Source organism: Miniopterus schreibersii (genome assembly GCF_964146895.1).
Source record: "Miniopterus schreibersii genome assembly, chromosome: 6".
Lineage (NCBI taxonomy): Eukaryota > Metazoa > Chordata > Mammalia > Chiroptera > Miniopteridae > Miniopterus > Miniopterus schreibersii.
In genome coordinates, this window is record NC_138107.1 from 21,004,306 (window position 1) to 21,017,673 (window position 13,368).

The 13,368-nt window shown below is 42.5% G+C and overlaps 1 protein-coding gene across 1 annotated transcript in view; it reads right to left on the reverse strand.

Annotated features, from left to right (window-relative positions):
- The window catches only part of CILK1 (ciliogenesis associated kinase 1), a gene marked incomplete at its 5' end in the record, with an annotated part of 34,110 nt that extends 20,751 nt beyond the window's left edge, over positions 1–13,359 (reverse strand). The window contains 4 exons of the mRNA XM_081139836.1: positions 4,088–4,167; positions 5,133–5,254; positions 9,792–9,846; positions 13,259–13,359. Coding sequence (XP_080995962.1) covers positions 4,088–4,167; positions 5,133–5,254; positions 9,792–9,846; positions 13,259–13,359 — 358 coding nt within the window. The remainder of the gene's footprint in view (positions 1–4,087; positions 4,168–5,132; positions 5,255–9,791; positions 9,847–13,258) is intronic.
- Between the last annotated feature and the right edge of the window lie 9 nt (positions 13,360–13,368).

Here is a 13,368-nt window from a genome sequence, read left to right on the forward strand (position 1 = left end):
GTTAATATTTGCAGAGCTTTTAGAGCAGCACTTAGCAATCGGCACCTTGCAAGAGCTTGTTATTAGTGGTATGAGTCCTCGCATTTTCTCTTGCCAACAACCTGGTAAAGTGGACAGGCAGACACGGCTCCATTTTTGCAGGTAAGAATCAAGGCTCGTGAGGCTAGTGCTGTGGCCCTCCACCTGTGTGGAGGTGGAGCTAAGCTCTGATCTGATTCCTGGCAGGGTCATTCTGTGATGTGTGCATGGGGACTTGTAACAAGAGTCCACTTCTCCCTCTGCACTTCCGATTCACAGTGCAAACCCTTACAGCTGGGTCATTCAGGGGTCACGCAACAGCCAACTGCTTCTAACATAAGAACCTTCCTGTTCAAAACTGTTTGGCTTTCATAATTCCAGAGCAGCCCTTCAGTTTAATTTCAGGGTATCCCACGTCAGTCGAATACCAGAGGGATTTTCTCTTTCATCCTGGCAGAAAATGTGTTGGGCTTACTTTTCACTAAGAACCCTGAGGCAAGGAAACCATCAAGCCACAAAGGCGTCTTTCTTCCCTCTGCACATTCTGTTAATGATGAGCCTGATACGAATATATGGAAATAACCAGAGAGTATTTAAACACTATGAATTTATACAGCACACCTTCCTGAGATGGAAGGTATAATTTCACAGATATTACTGAACTTAAACCTACAATGTTTTTACAAAGAGAGCCATGAAAACAGCAACACACAGGCCAAGGGCTGACTCAGGGCCATGTGCACGAAGACAGTGCTGACACACAGAAGCAGAGAACCACTTCTAGGGGCAAAACACTGTTCCCCAAGCCACCTAATGCACTTCTGATTATGGGCATGGATAGGTGTGAGCCGAATATTTGTAAGAGCAGGTTAAAGATAAAACACAGCGTGCATTAATTATTTAATTCCCTCAAAGCACATGTGCTCTGACACTGCTCAGTCGGCCCCAAGCAGGATGGCGTTTTTAGTCCCTGTGCGGGGAAAGTGCTCAGCGACATGGACCATGGCCATAGCAACTACCCGCAGTGCTGCGCTCCCCTCTCGGAGGAGCCCACTCCCCGGGGGCAGAGCGCCTCTCACAGTGAGAACGAAGACAGGGAGGAGCCTGAAGCTAAGGCAGATCTGTGATGTGCTTTAGCTTATTGTTCTTCCATTACTGGAGAAAAGAAATAATATGGAGTTACATGTGCGCCTAACCAAAGTCAAGTCAATACCATATAAATAACATGAAAAAGTTTCCCCAAATTCTTTATCAATGAAAATGAGGTAGGACCTGTAAAATTAATATCGATACGGTTATTTTGGCTATTTTCTTAACCTCTTACTCTCTTGATAGCTTTGAGGACAGGTTTTTCTAGTGAAGCGGAGCAAATGGACACAAGTATCTGAGCTAATCTCTGCTCTACCACCTTACTACAGCGGAGCCTTTGGCAGGTCTTTAAACCTCTCTAAACCTCTTTGGAAGGAACAGATACCACCTATCTTTTCTACTTGAGAAACTGGCATGGAAATAAAGTGACAGAGGAAATGTTAGTAAGTTATAACTAGAACTGGGCACTTAACAGCTGGGGAAAGTGTCAAGAAGTTCTGTTAATAGCACTGGTGCTGGGGTCATAAAGTAAAGGTGGTCTGACCTTCCCAATAAACTGAGCGTCCCACATACAACCGGAGCGGCTAAGGCCACTGACAGTGCAGAGTTCCAAAAAGCCATTTTGACACAATAGTATACGGATGCTAAATTATTGGACACAAATATGTATTGTGTGTGCACACATATATGTGCATTTGTGTGTGTGTACGTGTGGATGGGGGAGGAGTGTATATGTAGATACATGCACATGTGGATACGTGTACATGTCGACGTGGATGCACATGTACAAGGGTACATGTGTGTATTCATTTGATGGGTTAGGTAGAGACGTGGATAGAAGGCTACATGCTCTTTCTGGCAACAAATATCTGAGTCTCATGACAATAGCAAAAGAAGAGAAAGCCAAAGAATATTAACTTTCTTTTAGGTCCCATTCAGTTTCCAGCACTGAGCAAGTAGCCCAAGCAACTTAGATGCTATGACTGGTCCCTACTTGAAAATATTCTAGTTGACCTTTCTCTTTTGAGAATCTCTTTGATTTCTTCTCATTTCTATTTTCCTGGGCTCTTAAGTCTAGTAAGTGACTCTTTTCTCCCTGTTTGTCCCTAATGTCTTACTATAAGGTTTTTGTGTTTTGCAAACTCACACCACCCCTTGTGCGTTCTGGTGACTACAGGCTAAAGTGCTAGCTGTATCACCGTCAGCAGAATTGGACACGCCTTTACTAAAAACTTCTTTTACTAGTATTGGTTCACAGTTTGACTCAATCTTTCAATTTCTTGCTGTTTACTCAGCATGTGCCTGAGGCTGACAAGGATTTGCACAGATAGCCTCTGTCTGTAGTTTGCCTTTCATTTAGTCTCTAACTGTGAGAGGCTACTTAGGGTTTAAAAAACAGGCTGGGAACAATCCCAGATAGACGGTGTCACAGGCTGTGGCAAGATGTCTTTTCTACTCACTACCAATTTGTGTCAAATCTGAACTGACTGTATTATCAAAGGGTTTCCATCCAGTTTCCTTACTGGGCAATGAAACTCATTTGTTGGTACAATATTTGCAATGGCAACGATATCCTTAGACTGGGAGTGAGTGGATTGCTGCCAGTGCAAGATCGGCTGCTTTACCCATCTGCATATATATTAAAGTGACTTCAAATGACCTCCTGAGGCGCCTCCTGGCTCTACTGCTGAACCTATCTCATAGCTCTTATTCACTAGAAGGTATCGATCCAACCTCAGGTGGGTTGCGTCCAGTTAGTAACAAAGACTAATAATGTCCCAGGTACTTGCTGTTAAATATAACCTCAAATTCATTACTACTCGATATTTTTCAAAAGCTCAGATAAAAAGAATAATAGTGGTAGATGATTTCCTGAAGGGTATAGAGTCATCCATTCTTCTAGATACTCTAAATCTTTCCTAACCAGGCGATCCCTAAAGTGAATTATCCTGGGCCGCAGTAGCTGTTTTCTCTGAGCAGGTGATATAACTGGCCTATATTGAGGGATATGACATGAAACTTCCCCATGTAACCTGTCACTGGGTTTCCCATGAAGTCACATTACACACTGTCCCCTCTATAAGGACACATAAGAGAACCTCTCTGGTCTCAGTACCAAGAATAGCTCTGCTTCTCTTGGGCAAATGGACTGTTTTACCTCGGGGAAACTATATAGGTAGTAATCAGTGACGTTTCACATTCTGCACTGTCAGAAAACAAGCTCAGAATGAATCTGTGGCCTGCTTCTTCTACCTGAGTAAAGCATGCTGATATGCATTTTGCGGATTAACCTCACCCCTGGTTACAGCCATAGCTTGTTTTGCCTTTGCCTTTTTCTTTCGTTGCTAATTCTTCATTCATTTTATTTTCCTGCATTGCATAAATTTTGTTCGACTATTTTTGAACCCCTTTGAACAAACTGAAATATAAATACATTGAGAAAATGAGATCAGTGTTAGTGAGTGGGTTAAACATAATGTGAAACTTCTCTGAATTCTTGTTTTAGGTTTCTCATTAATACACCAGTTAATGGGCATGAATAATTTTAGATCTATAACTAACATGCTTAATGTTAAAGCCTAAAGAATAAGAATACGCAGACATGAGAAAGAATGAAGGGTATTCAGAAATCAGGTAATGGAGATAACATATTCCAAAATCCACTGCCAGCCTCTCAACTCTCCAACCTTTTCTTTTCTTTTTTCTTTTTTTTTTAAGTGTATCTTTATTGATTTCAGAAAGAGGAAAGGAGAGGGAGAAAGAGAGACAGAAACATCAATGATGAGAGTCATTGATCGAGCCTGCAACCCGGGCATGTGCCCTGGCCAGGAATCGAACCCTGATCTCCTAGATCCTAGTTCTATGCTCAACCGCTGAGCTACGCCCAGCTGGGCTCTCCAACCTTTTCTGGGAATCAACTACAAAAGACAGTGATGCTCCCTACATCCACCTGATGACAACATTAATCCAAATCACCTACCATGTTTGTGAATAAATGCAAGTCCTTGCAGTATCTGAAACATGATGTTCCTTACAGCAGACTCAGGAAACAACTTATTTCTGTATGGAGCAGAGGGGGCAGAAAGTTATAAGTCCAGATTTACAGATGAAAAAGGGATTTGTTTGGGTTATATAGTAAGAACTTATGAAAACATTTGCTCACATGCTAATTTGACCAGATTCTTTTATAATAAATAGCAAAGAAAAATAACCATTTATCCATACAAGAGGGCCACCTTATACACACCACATATATTCAGTTGTGTTACAAAGAAGCAATGATGAAATATTTTATAGTAAACCCCCCAACAAAATTTCTTCTAATGTAGCATTTAAAAATCTCCTCTCTCCATAATATAAGCTAATACTTTTTAAGATTTTAATGGGGAAAATTTGAGGCTTTATGGCATGTAGGAGATAATAACATTTCCCCCTCCCGGTTGGGGAAACCATGCAGCTTCATTGCTCTTATTGACAATGAAGACAATACTTGTTTACTGAAATCGCTCAGAGGGAGGCCGTGAATGGCTTTCATCTGCCACCAAGAAAATGTGCCCAAGAGGTCCTATGGTTCACTTTTAAGGTTCATAGTACCATAGCAGGTAATTTTTTATCAGTCTCTTCTGCTCAGAGCGCAAGCCCCTGTACAGTGTGGCAAGAAAGGAACTGAAATAAACCCAGAGGTTTTCGATGGAGATCTCAAAATGAATGAAATTGTTACACCCCTGACTTGTAGTTGCTCTGCCCACATGTGCCTGTGGGAACGGAGAACCGCAGAATATCTGTCAAATATCTGAGCTTCTTTGGATGAGTAACCCATTAAAACATGAAAACAGCTTCACTGAAACTAGCTTCTATGAAGCTGCCACAAGGCCTCCCAAGTAGGAATGAGGGTCGGGCCCCTCATCTGATGGGCAGCTTCAAACAGCAAAGCCTAAGGAACCTGACTGAAAAAAGCAAAAGCAGAAAGAAAACACATCCACTTTGCAATATTTATTTCTAAGATCATGAAAAACAAGCCATACCTTTCTTTAATGAGCTGGTAAAGATTTTCCTTCATGTACTCAAAGATAAAATAAAGATGATCGTTTTCCCTGATAACTTCTTTCAATTTTACTATATTGGCATGGTTGAGCTTCTTTAAAGACTGAAAAGCGAGGAAGAAAAACAAAAACTTAAGGAGAATCTATTGTTGAAAAAGTAATCCCATGTAGACTTAGGAAGAAATACCTAATTCTAAAACCACAGCAATACCATAATTCATATATTAACAATTTCATAAATGTCATTTCTATGAAATCGATAACAACTTTACATGAAAAAACTATCTTGATTAACTGACTGGAAGGTAAATGCTTGACCTTAACTGGTATTTCTTGTGCCACCAGTACCAGGCAGTGGGCCAGGGCTAACTTAGGCGCATTCCATCCAGATAATAGAATTCATGCCTGGGAAGTGGAGACGGGCATCAATGGGAAGATCTGAGCTTTTGAGTGCAGGCACGCTCGTTTTGTCAAGCTTCACTGTACTGTGCTTCACAGATGTTGCAGTTTTTACAAATGGAAGTGAAGAGTCTCCACCAGCAAAAAGATTAGAACTTGCTTTATTGCGGTGATCTGGAACTGAACCCACAATATGTCTGGGGTATGCCTGTGTTGGAAAAGGCAGCTGCTTTGGGGCAAGATCCCCAGTTAACAGTCTGCAGACATTAGGAACAAGAAATTGTTCAAAGAGAGGCCAATAGCTTGATTCTGTCAACTTCCATCCAGTTCAAGGGTGTCTATGCTGTGAGTCCTGAAGGAGAGGGGGAAGGAAGAGAAACCTCTGGAAAGACTCTGAAGTGATATGGGAGAAATATCTCTACTTCCAGGAACAGCAAAGGCAATACAAGTCAGGCACAAGCAACAAGAGGGTGACTCATAAAACGCTGCATGACCGTATTATTCCACCTCGCGTATATGCAGTTTTCCTCTCCCGGGAACATCCACGTGAGTGCGGCCACGTGCAAACCATTTTTTCTTGCCTCATTAGTTCTGTCGATGGTGAGCAGCAATCCTGTTCACGTGTGACAACCAGCGATACCCAACTGCTGCTCTGCTCACTAGATGACTAGAATTTTATAGACTGGCTCCTTCCAGGGTCACTCTGGTCAGTGGGATGAGCCCTGTCATTCAAAAAGCCTCTTCCTCCCAGAGAATCGGGTCCAATAATAACACACTGCAAAGCCCTCTTTATCTCTGAATGTCCTGGAAAGAGCATCCCTTTTATAGACACGCGCAATGCCTGAAGATGAAAATGCTAACGCTGACATCCGAATCTGGAAGGACACTCAGTAATAAGGCACCCCAGGGATCGCAGCTTGGGAATGTGCAATATGATCGAGTTATTTCAAGCAGCTGGGAAGAGAGAGGACTATGCCAGCGAGTGAGAACAAATAAGACTCTCTGGAGCCTCTTCCCTGAAAGGCGAGCTCCTGCCAACACGTGTCTCTGGCAGGAAATACTCAGCTGTTTTGTCCAAATGGACAGATCCTTCTAGAATGACCCCACTGGGCTGATTACTTCTTTCAGTTGTGTTGGATTCCTGGTTCTCCATGAGTAACAAAAACAAATATTGCTTAACTTGTAAGTAGCATTCACTGGAATCCCGTGGCCTGCAGCTATCTTTTCTGCTGGTTTCTTTAGGATGCAACCCACACAATAGCTGAGATGTCAGTGGGTGAGCAGCAAATTTGTTCAGAGGAAAATGAAGTAAATTTTTAAAATTTTCAAGAAGAGAATTCTAGGCAAGGAGTAGGGTACCTTTCGCTGTCCCCAAGGCAAAGAGTGGCTCGCAGCTCTGGTTTCTAAGTGAGGCTCATGAGCAAGTTAAAGCCTGTATTAGTTTAATATAAAAAGAATTAATTTTGTGTGGAGAACTTCATGTGACTCATTTTACAGAGATATGTTTCCAGGAAGAAGGCATCTTATTTTTGGCTCCGAAGAGGTCTACAAAGGAGAGGAAGAGGCAGGACAGCTGTATCAATGCAGAGAAGCAGATTAAACCTGGGTGAGCAATCCAAGTAGGGACCATTTATCCCCATGCATGAAGCTTCTTAATTATTAACAAAACTACAGTAAGTCTTCACTTAACGTCATCAATAGGTTCTTGGAACTACAGTGAAACAATGTGTAAAGAAACCAATCGTGTCATAGGCTAATTGAGATCAATGTTATAACGAAAAGACGTTGAATGAAAGGACATTATTTGAGAACCTGCTGTACAATGTACTGGGCCCCCAAAAATACCCTGGGCATAAGACACAGTGTCTGCCCTTCAGAGGCGAGCAACCTAATTTGGAAGAGAGAACAAAATATATGTAAAACAATGAAGAAGATTGTATTAATGACAGAGACAAGGAACATCAGAGATGCTTCAAGAGGGAGTAATTACTAAACTCTTAGTCAGTGAGTATCATTTGAATTTGATTTTAAGGAACAGTAACACCTAGACAACTCAGTGAGAGGGAAGGGGTGTGTCGGGAGGGGAGACCTCACAGGCAAGGGCGTGAGAATGGACTGGCATTCTCTGTCTGAGAAATAAAAATTGCCCCAGTTGGGTTCTAAAGCTCATCTGGAAGACTTTAAAGAGAAGTGGGCAGGGAAGACACTGTTTGGATGCTAGATGGATACCCACTGAAGCCTTCACACAAACCTGGGTTTGAAACCAAACTTTGTGGCTTCGAGCTGTGTTTACCTCAAGCAAGTTACTCAGTCTGGCCTCAGCTGTTCTCATGAGAAAACTCAAGATACTAACACCTTCCACTTCAGGCACTTGTGGGGATGAAACAGTAGACAGTGTATGGAGCAGTTGAATGTCAAGGAGATCATTCCGGCAGCACACAGGGTGGATGAGATGTGTGGAAAGTGGGATCACACAAGCCACCTGCAAGGAGCTGTGGTTTCTGGGTAAATGATCATTAACAGAAGGGGGAGCAAATATGAACAGCACTGGGGGATGCAGACATTCTAGAAAATTCAGGCAATGATATCCACTGAGCAGCTAGATATAGGAGCCTGCAGCAGGGGTGGGCAAACTTTTCTCCAAAGGGAGAGGCAGTAAATATTTTAGGTTCTCTAGGCTACCATATGGTCTCTGCCGCAACTACTCAACTTTGTCATTGTAGCATGAAGTCAGCCACAAACAATATGCAAACAAACAGACATGGCTGTGTTCCAACAAAATTTTACTTACAAAAATGCAATGTGGGCCATTTATTAATCCCTGGTCTAATGCATAGGAAAGCGAAAAGATTTGATGAGACTGTTGAAGCAAGGGGGTTGAATGAAATTGCCCAGTAGAGTCAGAACAAAGAAAAAAATGCTAAGAACAGAATGCGAGAAATCGCCAATATTTAAGGGGTGAACCATAGAAAAATTGGTGAAAGACAAGAAAGAGGTAGGACAGCTAAGAAAAAGCAGTCACACAGCCCTAGGAGAGGAGAAGAAGTGGTCAACAGCAGACAAGAAAGCACCTGAGAAAATCATCCTGGACTTGGCTACTGGTGACTTTAAGGGAGCAGCTTCCATAGCAGAGAGAGATGTCTGACTCAAGTCAGTGTAAAGTCAATGGTAGGTGGGAAATGATGGCAACAGGAGTTGGTTGGAAGGTAAGGAAAGGAAAGGGGTGGGAGCTCAAGGGGAGAGAGGGCTAAGGCTGATTAGAGAAAATGGCAGGCACATTTAGAGATTGAAGAGAAGGAGCCACTGGAAAGAAAGAGTTTAAAGAAATGGGAAGGTTCACCAGAGCCAAAAGGTGAGAGCAACTCATGTCCATCTACAGATGAGTGGATAAGCAAAATATGGTATATTCATACAGTGAAATATGATTCAGCCTTAAAAAAGAAGGAAATTCTAACACATGCTACAACTGGATGAACCTTGAAGACATTGTGCTAAGTGAAATAAGCCAGTCACAAAAAGATAACACAGGCATACCTTGGAGATACTGCAGGTTTGGTTCTAAACTACCTTAATGAGTGAATATTGCAATGAAGTGAGTTGGAGTGTCCTGCCTTCAATTGTACAAAATGCAACATCTGTGAAGCACAATAAGTGAAGCACAATAAAACGAGGTCTGCCTGCACTATACGATTTCACTTATATGAGATATTAAGAGTAGTCAAATTCATAAAGACAGAAAGTAGAATGGTGGTTGCTAGGGGCTAGGTATAAGGGGTTATCGGGGGTTACTGTTTAATGGGTACAGACTTCCATTTTGCATGAAAAGAGTTCTAGAGATAGATGGTGATGTGGTTGTAAAACAATAGGAATATATTTAATATCATAGAACTATATACACTTAAAAATTGGTTAAAGTGGTACCTGGGCCAGTGTGGCTCAGTTGGCTGGGTGTAGTACCATGCACATCCTGGTCGGGGCACATGCCCAGGTTGTAGGCTTGATCCCCAGAAGGGGGCATGCAGGAGGCAGCCAATTAATGTTTTGCTATCACATCTATGTTTCTCTTTGTCTCTCCCTCTCTCTTCCTCTCTCTAAAAATCAATAAAAAATCTTTTTTAAAAATTGGTAAGGTGGTAAATTTTTTTTAAGATGTCTTTATTGATTTCAGAGAGAGGAAGGGAAAGGGGGGGAGGGAAGGAAGGAGAGAGAAAGAGAAAGAGAGAGAGAAACATTAATACATACCTTAACCTCCCGAAGGTTCATGCATTCCTCCCAGGAATAAAACTTCCTTTTCATTCTAAAAGAGAAGAGAGAAACAAATAGTATGCTTACTCCCAGTCACAGGCTGAACTTTTTTTTTAATGTTTTCATTCTGAACCTAATGAATCGTGCTTAAAACCGGTTTTCATTTCTATCAAATATTATACTATCCAAAACAGCATTTATTTTAAAATCTGGCAATCAATCCTATGTCACCAAATTTTCCAGCAAGGTGGTGCAGTGTAGTACAGAGAGGCCTGGGCTGCTATCCTGCTCTATCACTAATCAGCTAACCTTGCCCTGGAGGGAGCCCCTCATTCTTATTTTATCTAAACCAGGGCTGTCCAATAGAACTTTCTGTTTCACTGGAAATGTTCTGCCTGTCTAGGATGGTCACTGCTAGACACATGTGGCCACTGAGCACTTGGAATGTGGCTAGTTCAACATAGGAACTGAATTCTTAGTTAAATTTACATTTCAATACCACAGATGGATACTTGCTACCATGTTAGACAACATGGTTCTAGACACGCCAATACAGAGGTTGGCAAGCTATGTCCTAGGGGCAACTCCACTCCCCATCAGTTTCTGTAAAGCTCATAAGCTAAGATGGCATTTATATTTTTAAATAGTTGGGATTTTAAAAAAATCAAAAGAAGAATATGTTGTGACATGTGAAAATTATCTGAAATTGAATGTCAGTTTCCATATATGAAGTTTTGTTGGCATACAGCCACACTCATTCATCTATACATGGTCTCTGACTGCTTTCACACCACAACAACGGCAGAGCTGAGTTGTGACAGGGACCATATGGACTGCAAAGTCTGAAATATTTACTGTCTGGCTCATTACAGAAAAAGTTTTCCAATCCCTGGTTTGGAGCTTGTGGGTGAGAAAGAGAAGCCTATTAGCTAACCAGAAACCCAGGTGTCAAGGTTCTCTCTTCCATTACATTTGAATCACATTGTCTCATCTGAATCTTACAGCTGCTCTGTGAAACAGATGGGACAGGTGGGGAAACTAAGGAACAGAGAAGTAACTCGATTTCCCAAAGTCTCATGGCTGGCTAAGAACAGACAAACTTCTGACACCTCACTCTGACACTCTACCCTTGATGTCACATTGTCTCCTGGTGGAGTGATCAATTCTTTCATTCATGCCCCAAATATTACTTAGCCCCTCCTATGCAGCAGGGGCTTTGTCAGGCACTGGAGATACAATGATGAGAGAGACATCCCTCACAGGACTGACACTGTAGCAGAAAGGCAGGTAATTCATCACTTTCTGTACTAAGTGCCAGGAAGGAGAGGCATAGGGCATTGTGGGAGTGGACCTCAAGGCGATCCAATGTAGTCTGAAACATTCCCCTAGGGAGGTGATATTTCAACCAAAACCTGAAGGATGAGCAGAACTGAGTCTGGTAGGAAGGTGGAAGAGGGAATATCATGTGAAGGCTTGGGGCAGAAAGGTATCTGGTGAGTTCAAGAAGCTGAAAGACCAGAGAGGCCAGAACAAAGTCGGCAAGGGGCAGTGACAGGAGATACGGCTGAAGAAAACAGGCGGGGGCTGAATGAGGCAGCTATTTGTAGGTCATGTTAAAAATTAGAGGCTTGATCCTAAAACTGGTAGGAAGACACTGAAAGCTGTCTTAGTTTGAGTTCCCCTGAAAGCAGACCCCAAGGCAAGGACTCAGGTGCAGGTAGTTTATTTGGGAGGCGATTCTAGGAAGCCTGTCAAAACAAGGAGCAGAGAAACTGGGAACAGAGAGGTAGGAAATCCATTAAGGGTGCATTCCTGAGCTGATGCCAAGGTGGGCAACTGGGGCTTAGTCCTGCTGGGAACCTTCTCAGGAACTGACTGTGTAGAGGGCATGCTGGTTGAGAGTCTCCTGCGTGTACCAGCGGTGGGATGCTGCTGGTGGGTAGGACACTGTACACCATAGTGCACTTAAGTCAGGTGGGACAAAAAGGTAAGATAGGGCAGCAGGGACACAAAGAATATTTGTCACAAATGGTTTTAGACAATTAGATTCATTAGTTTAAAATAACCCCTTCGAACTGGAATGGATGGGGGTAAGAATGGAAGCCAGGGACCCTACAGAAGAAATTATTCCAGGAGTAGAGGTGGTAAGTGATAATGGGTTGACAGGGAGGTTAGCAGTGGAACACAGAGAAGTAGGCGGATCAGATAAATATTGAGTAGAGTTGTCAGGACTAGATGACCAATGACAGAGCATATAAAGGGAAGTCAGGAAGACTCCCAGGTTTTGAGGGGAGAGTAGTGTCATTTATCAAGATAGGGAATACTAGAGAAGAAGCAGGTTGAGAGCAAAAGCAGAATATGTGGGATATAAGTTTAGGTTTAGATATGATGAATTTGAAGTGTCTACAGGACATCTGACCGAATGGAGATGCTGAGAAAGCAACTGAATATAAATGGGTGTGGCAGACACTCTACAAAAAGGCCTCCAAAGACCCCCCCATCTCCTGGTACTCACAACCTGGTATAACCTGCTCTCCTTCAATGACTTGCTTCTAACCAATAGAATATAGCAATTTGAGAGGATGTCACTTTCGTAATTAGTTTTAAAAAACACAAAAAGATGTGACTTCCACCTTGGTGGAAGACTCTCATTGCCTTCTTTGCTCCATGTCTTGATGAAGTTGCTGTGTTGTGAGCTGCTGTTTGGAGAGGCCCATGTGACAAGGAACTCAGGGCAGGCTCCAGTCAAAAGCCAGCCAGGAACCGAGGCCCTCAGTCCGTCAACCCAGGCAGTACTGAATGCTGCCCACAATCGTGTGAGTGAGCTTGGAACTAGATCCTTCCCCAATCCCGCTTTAGATGAGACCCCAGCATTGGCCAATACCTTGACTGCAGCCTCACGAGAGACCCTAAAGCAGAGAATTCAACTATGCCAGGCCCAGACTCCTGAGCCACTAGAACTGTGAAATGGTTGTTTTAAACCACTCATTCTTGGGGTCAACTTTTACACAGCAACAGATAACTAATACAATGAGTCTGAACTTATAATGCAAAGGCAAGTGGGGTCGGGGGAACAGGACAGTAGTCACCAGATCACCACATGTGTAAATGACCCAAATTAAGTCACTTAATTTCTCAGAGTTTCAGTTTCCTTTCCTATGAAATAATATTTATTAAACTGCTCGTTATTACCTCACAAGAGGAGAAAACAAGTTGAAAAGGTACTAATGCTATATGCAAAGTAGCAAATCCAAAATGGGAATGTTTAAGACCTTGAACATGAGCATTCCAGAGTCGACAATCATCTAACCCACAGAAGTCAATGTCTAAGGTTTTTCTCCATGCTTCCCATGCACTCCCCTTTTCAAAATTTTCAAAAACAAGGAATGGAGAGGGCAGAGTTAAAATGCTGTTGACAATGGATAGTTGGGGATGCATTCATGAGAGTGAAGGAGAAAACTTACTTTTTAATAGCAATCAGTTCCCCAGACTCGATGCTTTTTCCCAGCAGGACGGAACCGTAGGTTCCATCCCCGAGCTGCTTGATTGTTGTGTATCTATTCATGGTGTGCCC